This window comes from Ochotona princeps, chromosome 13, assembly GCF_030435755.1.
Source record: "Ochotona princeps isolate mOchPri1 chromosome 13, mOchPri1.hap1, whole genome shotgun sequence".
Taxonomy (NCBI): domain Eukaryota; kingdom Metazoa; phylum Chordata; class Mammalia; order Lagomorpha; family Ochotonidae; genus Ochotona; species Ochotona princeps.
In genome coordinates this window covers 8,885,426-8,901,958 of record NC_080844.1, presented here as the reverse complement: position 1 = coordinate 8,901,958, position 16,533 = coordinate 8,885,426, and the positions used below count along the sequence as shown (strand labels likewise).

The 16,533-nt window shown below is 48.6% G+C and overlaps 1 protein-coding gene across 1 annotated transcript in view; it reads right to left on the bottom strand.

The window, feature by feature from the left end:
- Positions 1-16,533, bottom strand: part of GRID1 (glutamate ionotropic receptor delta type subunit 1) — a 651,231-nt gene that overhangs the window by 515,496 nt on the left and 119,202 nt on the right. Inside the window, exon 3 of the mRNA XM_058671771.1 lies at positions 12,016-12,300. Within this exon, the coding sequence (XP_058527754.1) occupies positions 12,016-12,300 (285 nt within the window). The remainder of the gene's footprint in view (positions 1-12,015; positions 12,301-16,533) is intronic.

Below are 16,533 nucleotides of genomic sequence, written 5' to 3'. Positions count from 1 at the left end.
ATAGTCAATGGAAGGAGATAAGGCAGAAAGGTGGGGGGAGAAAACGAGCTAAGAGGAGGTGGAGTCCCATTTTTGAAGGAGTTGGTGACAGAAGGCCTCATGAGCCAAGCAGGACACATCCTGCAGACTGAGATGCAGGAACAGCATCTCAAGCAAAGGGAACAGCACATGCAAAGTTGCAAAGGCAGGACTGTACCTAGAATGCACACAGAGCAGCCAGGAGCAAATGAGGTGGAGACAGGGAGAGGAGGTGACAGCAGCAGGCAGGTGCAGAGGCACACAGCAAGCGTGGGGACTGCTACTCTTCTTGGAGAGTGCAGAAGCTCTGGTGGCCATAGCAGACCTCTGGTTTCCCAGGGGAACATCAGAAGGTGCTCCCAGCACTCCCTATCTCCCAAAATCTCCAAGGCAAAGCTGTTGAGGAGACCCTGGGCACGGGTCAAGCACGATCCTCCAAGGCTCCCAAATGCTGCTGCCACAGCCCACACCTGGACATGTCAGGCTGGGCAACGGACAAGGGCCATTCACTTCCTGGGCCTCCAAACAGTTGTCTTCAGCAGAGATCCTCTGGCAGCAGGCTAAGAGAAAGCACTGTCAGGATGAAACTCCCTGACCTGCTGTGCTAAGTGTCAGACCCTGCCAGCAAACCAGGAAGGGGAAGCTGTGGTGCTCATCTCAGAGCAAAAGGGCCTGTGCACCAACGCCTGTGCTCATAACCACACCACTGCCACGTTCCAGATGGTGCTGGGTGCAGCTGGGCAAGGGCAGGGCACCATCTTGGCCAGTGAACAGTGAGCGAGCTGTCATCCCAACTGGAGAAGGCTCCCAACTCTTGCCTGCAGTGGCTGCCCACGTGTCTCCCAGCCTCCCACCCAACACAGTGCTCTGACGCCCACTGACTCCCACTATGGGCAGAGAGCTGGCACTGCAGGTCCCTGAAGCCTTGCCGCAGTAGAAGCAGCTTCAGGATGGCTCTCCCCTGGCCCAGGCATGTTGTCACTGCCCTGAGGCTCTGGGGCCTCACAGCCAGGGACAAAGTAGGCTAGAGCAACTGATGATTGGAAAGAAAGGAAGACAGGGGCAGACATTTAACCCTGTGATTAGGTAGCCAGTTTAGACACCCATGTCCCAGATGGGAGTCAGTTTCTCCGTGTGTGTGTGTGTGTGTGTGTGTGTGTGTGTGTACATTTCCCTGCTTCCCTCTCTCTCTCTCTCTTCCGTTTTTTAAGATTTATGCATTCATTTGAAAGGCAGAGTTACAAAGGGAGAGATCTTCCATCCACTGTTTCACTCCCCCAGATGGTACCGCAACCAAGTTAAAAACAGGCTCAAGCCAGAAGCCAGAACTCTTCCCATGAGGACACAGGGGTCCAAGCACTTGGACCATCCTCCACTGCTTTCCCAGGTCCTTTAGCAGGGATCCATATCAGAAGTGGAGCAGCCAGGGGCCCGGCACGGTGGCCTGGTGGCTGAAGTCCTCGCCTTGCACACGCTGGGATCCCATATGGGTGATGGTTCTAATCCTGGCAGCCCCACTTCCCAGCCAGCTCCCCACTTGTGGTCTAGGAAAGAATGGCCCAAAGTCTTGGGATCCTGCACCTGTATGGGAGACCTGAAAGAAGCTCCTGGCTCCTGACTTTGGATCAGTACATCTCCAGCTATTGCAGCCACTTAGGGAGTGAATCAATGGACAGAAGATCTTCCTCTCTGTCTTTCCTCCTCTTTGTATATCTGACTTTGCAATAAAAATAAAATAAATCTTAAAAAAGAAAAGAAGAAGTGGAGCAGCCAGGACTAGACTGTTTGGAATTACAGGCTGTAGCCTAACCTACGAGGCCACAACACTGGCTCCTGTCCCTTTTTTCAAGATGCATTTATCTATTTGAAAGGTAGAGTTACAAAGACAAGAAAGGAGAGGGAAAGGGATTGTCCACATGCTTTATTCTCTAAAAGGCGGGGCCAGGCCAAAAACCAGCAGCCAAGAACTCCATCCAGGTCTCTCCAATGGTGGGCTCAAACAAGAGCTCACGCAGGACTCGAACATGGCAGGCTTCAGCTCAACCCTCTGGGTCACACGCTAGCTGTGCCTCTGCTAACTCTCAAATAAATAATCTTCCTGAAAGCCAAGACAGTTCTTTATTGGGCAATGTTACATATCTTAATTAAGGCGGAAGACACACTGATGGCTATGTTTGTCAAAACCATCAAGACAATGCAAGATAACGGGTACATTTTATTGCATGCCAATTAAATCTCAATATATAAAGTAAGTTTCTTGTCATTGTTGATCCCTATTAGAAAAAGGTGGGAAGGCAAAAGAACATTCCACAAAGAGGACATAATCGCAATTTTACTAACACCCAGAGCAGGAGACCAGTCCCATTCAGACCTATGAATCTTTGAAATGGTTAGGGTCCCATGTCATTGGTGTTTGACAATCCAACCCTTACCTGTTCTCTCTCATATGTGGGGTCAAGGAGGACTGGGGATGGAGCAGGGTCCCATCATGAGCCTACATCTGTCCTGCAAGGACACTCCCAGGGGCACTGCAGGAAAACGGGAAAGATCTGGCCACATTCTTGCTCCCACAGCACCTGCAGGGTCCAGCTGCACCATAGGACACACACAGGAGTGAATCCAAGTCCAGCCCTTCTCTGTGTGGCATCTACTCGAATCCCAAGATGCACTCAGGAATCTAACAGAGAAGGTAAAGGAAACCTCAGAGTTAAAGAACTTGAATCTTCTTGTGAATGCATCAATTAACATCCCCCCCACCCCCCATGCACGGCTGCTTTGTCATTATAGCAAAGAACAGAAGCCCAAACACTCATCTAGGGAAAGTTAGAGCTGAACTTCTTTGGTAGGTTTCCTAGCAATTATGCTCACTTACTCATTTCGTCTGGGAAAGAAAGTATTTATTACTTCCATTTAAACTAATGCCATAATGACCCGCGGCGTGTTATTAATGAGATAGCTTGCTGTTCCCGTTCAATTCTCTGGCCTGCTCTGCCAGTGGCTGGAAAGGAGACGTTGCTGGCAAGAACAGAGATGAAATTGCATTTGTCTTCATAATTTTCCTTCCAAGGGGTCTTACTCCAAGAAGACTGTGTGGTATAGGTCCAACTCCTGACAGAGATTGGCTATGGGAAAAAGACTGAGCCACACATGGTCATCCACTGAGACCACACTACAGACCACTGGCCGCAGTCTGCAGATTGGACACCCATAGGAGACACCCCCACCAACTGTGCTGCCTCCCTCTCTCCCTCTTCCTCCCTCTCTCTCTCTCTCTCTCTCCCTCCCTCTCTCCCTCTTTTTCTCTCTCTCTCTCTCTCCAAGTACCAAGAATACAAGCAAGAAAGATGTGGTCATTTTCTGGGTTTCAGCAAAGTCAGGATAAGATTCACCAGCCCCCTTAGGACTCATCAGGCCCCATTCAGGAGACCTGGACTTGACGGCGGCCGAGGAGACAGCAACATCTTGGCTACCACCAGGCTACCATCGGCATTCCTGAGTAAGAACACTTACAGAGCACTTAGCATATGCAAGCTTTGAGATAAGCCCTTTATACAAATTAATCATTTAATCCACACACAGGTCACATCACTGCCAGAGTGATCATTTTATCCCAATTTCATAAGCGAAGAGGTAGTTGCATAGAATGGTGGAGTGACAGCTACAGAGGCAAGGGCTGGGACTCAACCCAACAAGGCTGCTCCAGAGCCCCGTGCCCCAGTCTGCAAAATCCAACAGATAACCTCAGCCAGTGTGAAGAGGCCAACACCTGAATCTTGCTCCAGCACTCACTGAGTACTGTGCATTCTCCCCACCAACTCTTGTGCCTCCCAGCCACACCCATCACACACACACACACACACACACACACAGAGTTTATGATGGTTATTCAAGGGGTGAGGAACCTTCTTTTTCTGAAAAGTGTCATATCTATGGATTTACAGCACCATTATTTGCAGGCTACACAAAATTGCTAACATAAAACTTAGCTTACTAAACACACATTTGAATTTCAAGTCTTCCTATGGTTGCCTTGGCAAGACCAAACCAAATGGTTTCTTGGATCTTTTTATTAAGATTGATTCTTGTTTGGGGAGGGGTGGGGAGAACCCAAGTACCTATGTAACTGTGTCACATAATACAATGTAATTAATGAAGTAAAAATAATAATTAAAAAAAAATGATTGATTCTTATTTACTTGAAAAGCAGAATCAGAGAGAGACAGACAGACAGACAGAGACAGAGAGAGAGAGACAGAGAGAAATCTTCCACCAGTTGGTTCACTCTCCAAATAGCCAGGCCAAAGCCAGAAGCCACAAGCTTCCTCCAGGTCTCCCACATGGGTGCAGGGACCCACACACTTGTGCTATCCTCTGTTGCCTTTCCAGGCCATAAGAGAGAGCTGGAGCAGAAATGGGACAGCTGGAGCTTGAACCAGTGCCCATATGGAATTCTCACATCACAGGTGGAGGCTTTACCCCATACACCACAGCACCAGCCCCCTCCTGGGTCTTCTATGACCCTATGAGCAGATATTCTCCACCTCTTGTGCAGATCACTACCGTGTGCCAGGCCTAATGCAGAGTGCTTCATGCCAGGGCTCCAAAAGGACCAGGCTGGCTATAGAGATGAGGATGTTGGAACTCAGGAAAAAGCCCAGGAGGCAGTCAAGGTGGGAGCAGCTCATACTCAGATTGTTCACTGACGTATGTACTTTCTACAGGTGATACAAACCTCAAGAGGTATCAAAAATAAGGAAATTATGCTGTGATATCTCCTCTCTCATCCCAAGCCATTGCTTCCCTGCCTACTTCAGTATTTCCCTACACAGACCTAATGCAATGACTCAGACTCGTTCATGAGAGTACTTCAAAAAAGCTTATGAAAGAAGGAATGAAAAGACCAGCTAATATCAGTGCAAAACACTGTGAAATCCATGCATAGCTTTTCACACAAGGTATTTTTCATCAATTTTTGAAGGCCCCTTGAATGCATGGATTTTAAAACTTTCTGGCACAGACATAAATTGATTTTTTAATCCCATTTCCACGACTTCATGAAGCTCACATCTGCATGGAACTACACTCTAGCCACCATGATCATTTTGTCACCCAACAACCCCACATTTGCCAACGATTATCAAGGTACTTAAAGACCTGTAGGGCCAGACATCTGGTCTGGCAGTTCAGACATGGGTTAGAATGTTCACATCTCAAATCAGAAAACCCAAATCCCAAGTTAGCTCCCAATCCCAGCTTCCTGCTAATACAGACTCTGGAGTCAATGGGTAATGGCTGAAGTAATTGAGTTTTCTGGGTGGAAGGCATGGATTGAGTTCTGGACTCCTGGCCTCAGCTTGATCCAGCCCCAGGCCCAGGTACTGTGGTCATTTGAGGAATGAGTCAGACTGGAACTCTCTCATGCTATTTCCCCCACCCTTGCCTTCCAAACAATTGCAATTTTTAAAAGAACCACATTCTTCCATTAAAAGTACATGAACCAATTTGCCAAAGAGAGATACTTTACATTGTTGCAAATTTATGCTATTACCAACACTGCCACAATAAATCTCACACACTGAAAACATTTCCCCAGGGCTTTGCCACAAGGCTGTGAGCAGGGATACCAGAGCTTTGGGAATCAAAACCAGCCACTCCTGCCATCTGCAACCATACAACCTAGAGCAAGGCCCTGCACTCCTCTAAGCCTTTCAAAGTAGGTTCTAGACAAACCCACCAGGTCAAAGGATGCTGTGAGGGATACATGGGCCAGCGCAGCTGAAGCTCCCCAGTGGTTCCCAGTGGTGGCCTGAGATGTGCAGGACCCACCTCTGGCATGGACTCTGGGCCTGATGTTGGGCCTTGGTCAGATCACAGGTGCTGCCTATGTTCTAGATTCCTCCCTTTGATAGCCAATGATTTGGGACAGGAGATGGAGGAGGACAGAGCCTTCCAGGCATGAAGATTTGGCTCCTTTCTGTCCTCAGAACTCTGGACAGTTGTGAAGAGCAGGAGGACCCAAGGGTGCTAGCCAAGGAAGCAAGGTACAGCAGGGACTCTGAACTAAGCATACAGGCCTCTGTAGCCTGCTCCAGCCTCACTCCCGGCTGCCACCCATCACTCAGCAGGAGTCCCTTCCTCCCTGTTGTTCCCACGCCTTCCAACAAGCTCTTCCCACCCAACTGCTTGTCCTTTCTGGACTTACACGTCACCTCTTGCAGGGACCTTTCCCTGATCACCTTACCATAGGTTGTGCTGATTGAGTAAGCTTTCCACAAACGCCTTCAAGAACAAGATCAACCCAAGGTCACAGCAGAGTGGAACAGTACCCAGGAGTAGGAGGGATACTGGGCTACAGCTCCAGGGAGAGGTGGATTTACAGCAGGGGACAGACACAGAGCTACAGGTGCCTGGTCAGGTTCACACTATCTGGCCTCTGTGCTCAGAGTGGGAGTCCAACAGGAAATTACCTTTATGTTTTTTGGTAGGAAAAGACTTTGTCAGTGAGACAAGCAAGAAAGCTCACCATAAAAAAGACAGAATACATCTTGACAACACAATAAAGACTTCTCTTCGTTAAGACCAGCAGCTAACAGAGAGAAGATATCTGTCGTGTTCAGAAAAGGCTCCATTTGAAAGTGGACAACCACATGAGGAAAAAAAGACAGCTATGAACAGGCATTTCACTGAAGAAAAAAAACAGCAGTGATATGAGATGATCAGTCACATCTATCATCGAGAAAATGCAAATTCAAATTCAAGTAACAGAGTCTTTTGTGCCACAGACTTAAAAGTAAAGGCAAAATGAGGAGCTGGTGAAACTGATGGACTTGGCAGGATCTCCTACAGTGCAAACAGTGATGCACACAGGTGAGATCACTCTGCAGAAACAAACCCACATAAACACCGATGCCAAGAGACAAATAAGAGGGTGTTTCTATCAGCATCACTTGCAATTCCAAAAATCCCATAAACAACGAAAATGTCTACTAATAACAACACAGATATACAAGTCAGAACATCCATGAAAGCACTGAAAATAGTTAGTTCACTCACTCATCTGCATCAAAGAGATGAATCTCAAATATCCAAGGTTGAGTGGAAAGGGGCAACCACAGACATATGGAAGAACGCTACTCCATATCTATGGCACCCATAGAACAGCACAACGTCACTTCAGACAGCTCTTGGGAAATGGAATTAAAAAGGACATTTAGAGGCCAGCAGTGTGGCACACTGGATTAAGTCACTGACTCCCATATGGGAGCATCAGTTCAAGTCCTGCTACTCCATGCTTTCCGTTCAGTTTCCTGCTAGTGTGCCTGGGAGGTAGCAGAAGACAGCTGAGGTAGCTGAATGCCTGCCACCCACGGAGGATATCCAGGTGAAGTTTCTGGTTCCTAGCTCTGGCCCATTCCAGCCCCAGCTGTGGAGGACATTTGGGGAACGAAACAGCAAATGCAAGATCTCGCTACCTTTCTCTGTTACTCAGCCTTGCAAATCAATAAGTAAATAATTTTGAAAATAAAAAGTTTATTCTGGTGCAAAACAATTTCTAAATCCATACATATTTTTCATAATCCACAATTTTCATCAACTTTATGAACATGAATTCAAAAACAAAATGATTTGGTACTAAAAGAAGCTCACCTTTTAACTCAATTCCCTCCCCCCCAAAAAAAGTGTTTTAAAGATCTATTCTACTTATTTGAAAGGCAGAATGACACAGAGAAAGAGAGATCTTCCACCTGCTGGTTCATTCCCCAAAGCCTGCAATAGCCAAGCTTGGGTCAGGACAAAAAAAAAAAAAAAGGAGTCCAGAACTGCACTTGTATCTCTTGCATATACAAGGGCACAAGTACTTACGCCATCATTCACTTCCCCTCCAGGGAGCTGGATCAGAAGCAGCACACTCTGACATGGATGTCAATATTGCAAGTAGCAGCTTAATTCACTGCACCCAACATCAACCCCTCCACAAACTTTCTGAAATATCCTCCTGTCTATTTTGAGCTTCATACTTGTGTAATAAGACTATCAGAAAAAATTAAGGCTCGGCTAGCACACAGTCAGGAGGCTTCTGTTCCTGGGACAGGGAAACTCCATGAGCAGCAGGAAGCACACAAAGTGATGAGGTGAGTTCTCAAGCATTCATTCCACTCCTATCCTTTAACTGGAAACACACGTTATTCCCAATAGAACTTTGGAGCTTTTGAAAACTATTTTAAAAGCAACACAAATGGACAATGCTCATTCACACCGAGCCCTGGGTTTTCCTGCTGTGGAATCCCAGATCTCAACACATCCGAGGCCGGCAAGCTGGCCCAGAGGCCAAGAAAGGATCCTGTACCCTGGAGCTTACTACAGAGGAAACGGGCCTGTTGTCCCAGACTTCTAATCCTAGCACTGTGCAACTTTAGTTAAGTTACTCCACCCATCTGTCTCTTCTAAAATAAATGCCTTGTAAAATATGTGGTGTACGTGGGGACTCTTTGAATATTTGTTAAATGGTTGAGTCACTGTTTCTACTATCCCATGCTAACTACAACCCTTATCCAAATGTATTCACTAAAGGGAAACTGTGGCTGCAGCTACCGACACCCCATCCACTCCCTCCCCAAAACACACAACTGATTAACATCCCAGCATTCAGAGTGGCAAGTCAGAAAGTTCCCCGTTCTGTTCCATCCAAACTTTTGATATTTCAATGTTACAGATTTTCTCTCTCTCAAATGTCAGTTTCTCTTTTATTTTTCGTTGAGCTGTCACAACAAACATACAAGTACTTTCCATGGAATTTTACCAAATGGCACATCTTAACGTTTTGTAAACTGCACACATACAAACTCCTCTCTTGCTCCCCTGCCAGGTCCTGTCTCAGGGCCCACAGCTCTTCTTGCAGCGATCTCTGGTTCCTTACTTGGTGCCCAGTTCTCGGCCTCCACCTGGGAAGGCCATTCCTGGTCTTAAAGGGAATCTGATGGGCAAAGGAACACGCACCAGGCCTCATGCACAAAGGAGAGACCTTACCTGTGATGTTCAGTGAAGTGATCGACCAGGCTGGAAAGAGAGTGGACCTGGAGACTTCCAAGTCTCAGTTACCGAAAGAGCACATGGAGAAGTGCCTTGGTGAAGTGCCTGGACCTTCAGGTCAAAATACCCTGTTTGTCAAACTGAGCAATTATCCTACCTTAGAAGACACCCAGGTAGTATAAATAATACCTTACATTATGTAAAGATACTTGCCCATCAGTACCAAAAAGTAGTTAACTTCCTAAATCACTTTTGTTTGACGTTGGGAGGAATAAAACTGGCTTTCTTCAAATCTGTGCCTTAACTGGATTTGGTTGCAAGTGGAGTAGGGCAGGAACCCCAAAGAGCTCCAAAGATGCCACTGGTCTTGGATGTGCACTCACTGTGAATCCAACCAGGGCACTCAATCAGGCCCCTGACTGCCAAGTCATGAAGCAAGCAGCCAATACCCTCACTAAAGAATGAAGGTGCCACATCAGTCACACAAGTTGTGCAGCTAGGACAAGCAGCAGGAGTTAGGGTGATTTAAATTTTAGGGATTTGTCAGCTCAGGAGAGCAAAGTTGAAAGCAGGCAAAGGGAAGCTGTCCCTGCACCAGATCCAGCAGGAGACCTCAGGGTTCCCAGAGAGCCTTAAGGCAATGGGTCAGCACCCTGGACAGCGCCCTGAAGCCTACGGCCCTGGATTGGAATAGACCACATGACAAGAACAGTGCCATGTTCCTCTCTTGTACCACTGGAGCCTCAGAGAGCAATCACAGCACTTTCTATCCCTGAGCCCACACACAGTCTCGAAGCCTTTCCCAACGGAGCAGCAGCCAAGGTCACCTCCATCTGTTGGCCACAGCTGGCCCACCAGAGAAAAGCCACGGGGACAAGAGGAAGTCTGGTGAAAACTGACTACAACCTCAGCACAAGTAGCAAAGGACAGAAAAATACAGGTTGATGGGTGAGAGAAGGAAAGAAAATGTAGAATGAAACTTCTGTTTCCAAACCCCTTCCCCACATCAAATCCAAGATCAAAGTTTCCCACGGCCTTGTCTCTTTGCTCATAACTCCTTCTCATGTGAAAAAAAAATGCTGAAAACTCTACATCTATACCTATGCACTTGTTCATTCACATGGCTATTTCTGCTGAGCCCAGTTGGGCAGTGGGGTCACTGCAGGTGAATTACATGGCTGGGCTCTCCTAGACATTACTGCCCCATGAGAGACCTCATTCAGTGTTTCAGGAGAAGAAGCTAAGTACAGGCTGGGAGCAGGAGAGGGAGGAAGGTGGCTGCCCACTCCAAGGAATGGATGGAGTTCAGGAACAACTCTGCTGGAGGAAAGACTTACTTCTCGAGCTCCATGGGAATAAAGGGTGCAAAAGGAAGAGAACACAGGGGCAGGGGAAGTGCCTTCAGACATCATTCAGACTGCAGGAATCATAGGGTCCAGACACAATGGGCACACTGCGCAGGGCCAATCACCAGCCCTCTCGATGGCTGAGGCTCCCAAGGCCTTCTTCCAGAGCCTGTGGAGGACTGGGTCCATGGGCCAGAGAAGAAGAGCACCAGCAGTGTCCAGAGCAATCAAGATGGGATGGGTGTGCACACTGCTCCACAGCACCCCAGCCATTGCAGTGCCCACAACTCCCACAGGGCCCACTCTTCAGTGTTCTCAGGGGCTGCCCTGTGGGACTGTGGGCACTGCTCCAAAGTCCCCAACTTGTCCCCAAGGGCTGGCAATGGGATGGAGGTAGGAGAGTCCAGGTCTTGCACAGAACCTCCATTTTCATCCTAGCACAATGACTGTTTACTTGCCCTTCCGGCTCCTTCTTGGATGGCTTGGAATGGTGTATTTGCTTAGAAGCTGTAGACAGCACTCCTGGGCTTAGAGAAGCCAGATATTTAGGCAAATGCAAACATATGCTGATTTCTTTTCTTAGTTACATTCCTGGCAAAGGAACTATCTCACCAAGAGGTGGGGTAGGGAAGGTGATGTTTAAAGATCCACTGGTTCCTCCCCTACCCCCAGCATGGTGGAGCAGCTGACCCTCATCTGGCTAAGAGTGGGCTGTGGCTATGCAAGGTGGGTCTCCAGCATCCCTGGGAGGGAACTGTGCTCTGCCTGACTTGGAGACCCCAGGGGAGGGCAGCCACACCTTCAAGTACCTGGCAACTGGTGAGACAGGGACAAGGCCAGCAGACGGGGTCAGCGTCACACACCGCTGCTGTGTAAGATGTCAGCCTCAGGGAGTCTAGGAGAACGACACCCCAAATCTCTGTGTGATCTGATACACCTCCACATGACTCTCCAGGATCTCAAAACAAAGCTGCATAAAACACACATGCAGCACGGAAGCCACCCTAAGTCAATCTCAGGGAGCAGTGTGTGACACACAGAGCCACCAGGAGAAAACCCAAGCTCGTTTTTTCCAAAGCACACACCATGCTTTCCTAACCAGCAACTTTTTTTTCATCACATGAGAGCTCTTCAGAGGAGCCATGTCCAGGCACCATGCCCACCAACCCTTGTCTGGCCGAGGCTATTCAGGGCATCCCTCCCTCCTGACCTTTGCCCCATCCACAGACCCTGACATGGGAAGACAGGCAAGGGTGGCTGCAGGTTAGGAACTGAGAAAGGCGGGCTGCCTCTGCAAGGGAGGCCTCTGGGAGAGTTCAGGCTGGTGGCCTCCACAACCACCTGCAAGCACCGCCCTTCGGATCCCTGCCAGCTGCTTATTAATATTTTATTGAAAACTCGAAGATGACTCGAACTTCAGCTGTCACGATAAGGCACTGTTGCCAGGCAACCCTCATGCCTGTCTACAGATCCCTGTCTTCGGCCCCTCCCCCACTCATGAAGCTGAGCATTGGGCCCGCTCAGCATGGACCACACCCCCACTCGTCCAGGGCTCAGCTCTTGGGTGAGCCCACACCCATACCTCAAAAAAGTGCCCACTTCCCACCCCGGCACTACTCACCGTACTCACTGTCGTAGAACATAACAAACTTCTGCCAGCGCAGCTCTGTCACAAGCCGGAGCATGACGTCATTGAGACGGACAGGTGGTCTGGAGGCCAACGTGTAGGCTTCGCCGTCAGGGCTGGGGTTCAGGTGGCAGGCAGTACGGGGCGATCCCCCGGGATTACGCTGGACAAAGAGGTGTGGGATGTGCATGGCATCGGTGAGCGACTGCAGGGCATTGGCAGATGCACAGCCGGTGGAAGTAACTAGGGCCAAAATCCCCTGGGTCATGAGGTCACAGGCTGGAAGCAGACAGAGGGAAAGAAACAGAGGGAGGGTCAGGCTCAAGGGAATGCTGCAAAGGCCACCATCCTGTGTCCCAGCCTGAGAAATGCCAACTCTCCCAGGGAAAAAGAGCCCAACCGAGGCCAAGGCCACCAGCCTCACTGACCACCGTTGGAGACAGCACCAGCTAGACAACCTTGAACATAAGGGAAAACAAAACCAGAAGAGACACAGAAACAAAAATCCAGTTCAAACTGCCTCACTCAACACAGCTGCTCTGTTGGGCCCCCAGTTGTTTTTGCTGCATCTCAGTAGCCCAGCCACAGGCTGAGAATACATGGGTGAGCTGTGATGGCTGGTGGGATGCAAGAGATCACGAACGCAAGCAAGTCAAGGAGACGTTTACCCCCAGATAACACAGGTGGCCAGTAAGATGATAAAGACAGAGCTGGAGAAGAAGCTCACTTGGTGCATTTTGCAGAAATTGTGGAGTGAGCCCCAGCTGAAATGTTGGTTCCAGACAACCCAGAATGATGACAGCACAGCAAGATGCTTGGGCTGATGAGAGGGGATGGCTCAAATGGGGGTTGCACGTGGCAGAGTGAGCGCCAGCAGTCTTCTCCATGGTAGATGCAGCTGGGGGCTCATCTTTGAGAGGCAGCTAGGAACCACGTGGGGTATCCCTTCCCACTGTTTCAAGCTGCTGGAAGGGCTCTTAGGAAGACATCCCTCTCCCAGGTAAATTACAAGGGAGCTGGATCAGAAGTGGAGCAGCCAGGACTTGAACCAGGGCCTGTGTGAATTCTAACATCAGAGGCAGTGGCTTAATCTGTTAAACCCCAGCGCCAGCGCAAAGGGGTGCGTTCTAATGTTCTAAAGTTCTAAGCACGGTTCACAACAATTCGTCACACATTCTGAAAAGAATCAGAAGGGAAGGGACTGAAGCTCCTCCCTACAAAGGAATGATCAAAGTTTAAGGAGAAAGAAAGGGCAATTATTCTGATTTGGTCACGACACGCTTGTTACCTGCATATTGAATAAGCACAAACTAGACAAAGAAGCTTCTGGCTTGTAGCATTGAATCAGCTCAGTTCTGGCTGTTGCTGCCATCTGGGTAGTGAACCAGAAGACAAAACACCTCCCTCTATTTTTTCTTCTCTCTGTGTACAATATGCCTTTCAAATAAAAATAAGTAATTTTTTAAAAAATGAAATGAACAAAGTCGAGAGACTCATGCCCAGACATCATGAGCTTGGAAGTTCCATGCCCACTTGTAGCAATTCCTTTCTGGGCGTCTATCCACAACACACAGACAGCATTGGAATCAGAAAAACCCAGACAACACACAACACACATATTCTCACCAGGTCAATAGCTACGAGTGAGCCCCGCCTGCTGATGGCATGCACTGTCCCAAAGATGCTACAATAACATAAGAAAGTGCTAGTCACAAGACTGAACATGTAAATAATATAAAACTGCATTATTTGATGTCAATTAAATACAACCCAACATACATTGAAGAAACACAGAAGGAATTATTGCAGGTTATTTTTTTTAAAAAAAAAAAAACAGACTGCCATTTAGAAAGAGTCCCCAGAAGCAATTTTCCTCCTTTCTCTACTTTGCCAAAATGGTGTGATATGAACATATAATTCCTTTAACGGAAGCAAAAAAAATCTTCCAAGAGCAAGTAGGTAGAAAGCCACACAGGAAAAGGAACCATTGTGTGAGAATTTGCTCCGTGCCAAATTCCCCACCAAGGGCTCCGTGTGTGTGCATATGCCTGAGTCTCAGGATAGCCAGTGGGGTTGGGAGCACTGTGTCCATCCTTTGTATAACAAGACAGGAGGCCACAAGGACAAGGAACAGTGGATGACGAACAGGGCTGGGCTGAGACACCACCCAGATTCCCTACACACTGCCACAGATATGGGGGGAAAAATTACTTCTAAGGCATCCCCCCAACTAGGGGGAAGGGGAAGAATACAAAGATCCCAGACCCACATCCTAGCTTGAGATCCTGCTGTCAGGAGCCATGAGCAGGTGGACACATCTTCCTGTTGGTAGCCACATGCAGGTGAATACGGCTCCTTCCTGTGCTTCGGATTATCACACTGTAAATAAGATTCCATACACAGCACAGTTGCGACTTGGTAGGCAGATGCATCTAAGTGCCCACTCTGGCCTGTGCCCAAGGCGTCAGTCTCCCACCCTTCCCTAGGACATCCCAATCACCTCAACATCTCCATTCAGATCATGTCTCTGCTCCCAAGGCTGACAGCCCCTCTGGGTGGGGGGAGCTGGGCATGACTGACTTGCCACTCAGGCCACCACCTGTAGCATCAGCCACTGGCACCCAGGCTCTGCAAACAGGGTAATTAGGGCTGGAAGCCTCTCTGGGACGCTAATGGAGAGGCCCCCATCGCAGTCAATTTTCAATCCACTGTGAATGGCCTGCTAATTGGGGCACCATTCAAATGACGGTTATTGGGAGGCTTCTAACATAAAAATAATAAGATCAAAGCCAAATCAGCTCATGACTTAATCAAGGCTGGGTAAGCCAGAACATCACAGGACTCACACCCTGGTTACCAGGGACAAATGTTGAACTCCAGAGCCAGGCTGGACCACCTGAGCCTTAGCTGGCCATGAGCAAGGGGGGTTGTTCCTTCCCCAGTTCTTTCTTTTACTTTCTTGTTCTAAAATGATGGCATCCACTCAGCCAGGCTGCTGTGTACAATCCAGAAAAGGCCTTTATATGCGAAGGGCATGCATATAGTTGGGTGCACAGCAGGGAATCAGGAGTTACCACGGGCCAGCTGCGAAAAAGCATTCCTGCAGCTCTCTGGAGCATGCAAGTTTTTGCGACAATCCTCTTCCTCCAATATCCTCTTGGCCACAGAGCTGATTTCTCTGCTGATTGCAGTGCAGGCTTGATGGACGGCTAAGAGCTGCCTGAGCATCCCTCATCAGCACAGCCATGAGAAAGTGGAGCAGAATTGGAACCAGCAGCAAAAGCGCCCTGACCAATGCTCTGCAGGAAACCTAGGCCAGCCAACAGCTCAGGATTAGTTCAGGAGAGGCCATGGAGTAGTACCTCTGCCAGCATTCCTAGCCCCAACCCCAATATCCACAATCACATTCCCACCAGAGCCCACTGAAACATCAGATCTCACTGATTCTGTCTCTGAGTAGGAAGTGACAGGTACAATCCCGATTTCTTCATGGGATAACCACTAGCAACTCTCACTCTCAGCTCCCTGATTTCCTGATGAACAAACTGAAACACTCAAAGGGCTGGTCACCTGCCTACAACCACACAGCCCAAGAACTTCACTTAGTTCTACAGCATGTGCTAGGAAGGAGTGGGAAGGTACCAAGCCGCACCTCTCCCAAACAGAATGATTTTCAGGCTAAACCTTAGGGGAGCAATATCTCCCTCCCCCAGAAGGCTTATGTGAGAAAAGATACAATCCCTGGAGTGTGCACCTGCTCATGATGCTGACCGTGGCTAGAGGCCCTGGATGCACCATTCCCCCCAGGCACAGCTACACCTGCTCTCTTGGAAAGCCAGACCTGCTCCTCACAAGCCTTTAGCCAGCAACCTGCATGTGAGCTGGCCTCTGAGCGCCCACTTGTTACAATAGGACAAGGCAACACAGCCTCTGCTTAGGGAAAAGCAACCTGTTTCAGGTGCGGTGCCCGTGTTCCCAAGAAGTCTGGCAAGGCTCAGATGGTCTCCACAGGCAGCAGGAAGGATAGCATGCTGAGAGGAGATCTGGACTCAACCCTGGCTGCCCATGAAGAAACAATAGCTCCGTAGGGGAGCCCAGCACCTCTGCCTGAGCCCAGGAACAGGACTCCCAGAGCTGCCCTGGTCTTCAATAGTCTGCTCTGCCATAAGCACCACCCTCCCCAGCCACCCTCGTTATCTGTGCCCTTCCTCTGCTCCTTTCAACCAACACAGTCTTTATGAATATTTGAATTCTAATGGCTAATGCTTTAAATTAAGGTAGCATTTATAAATACTTTATAGACAATGAATAATTGACCAAATTTACTATTGTCATAACTCAGAGTAAATTATTGATCTAGGTAGAATAAATATTTTTCATCTTTTATTAAGATGTCTAAAAGGTAAACAAAACCATCAAATAGAGAAGTGGGTTGCAGTGCCAAAGGCCTGACCCCAGGGCAGTGTACACTCCTCCGCCATCCCATGGGGAGACACATGCCTTCCCAGCACA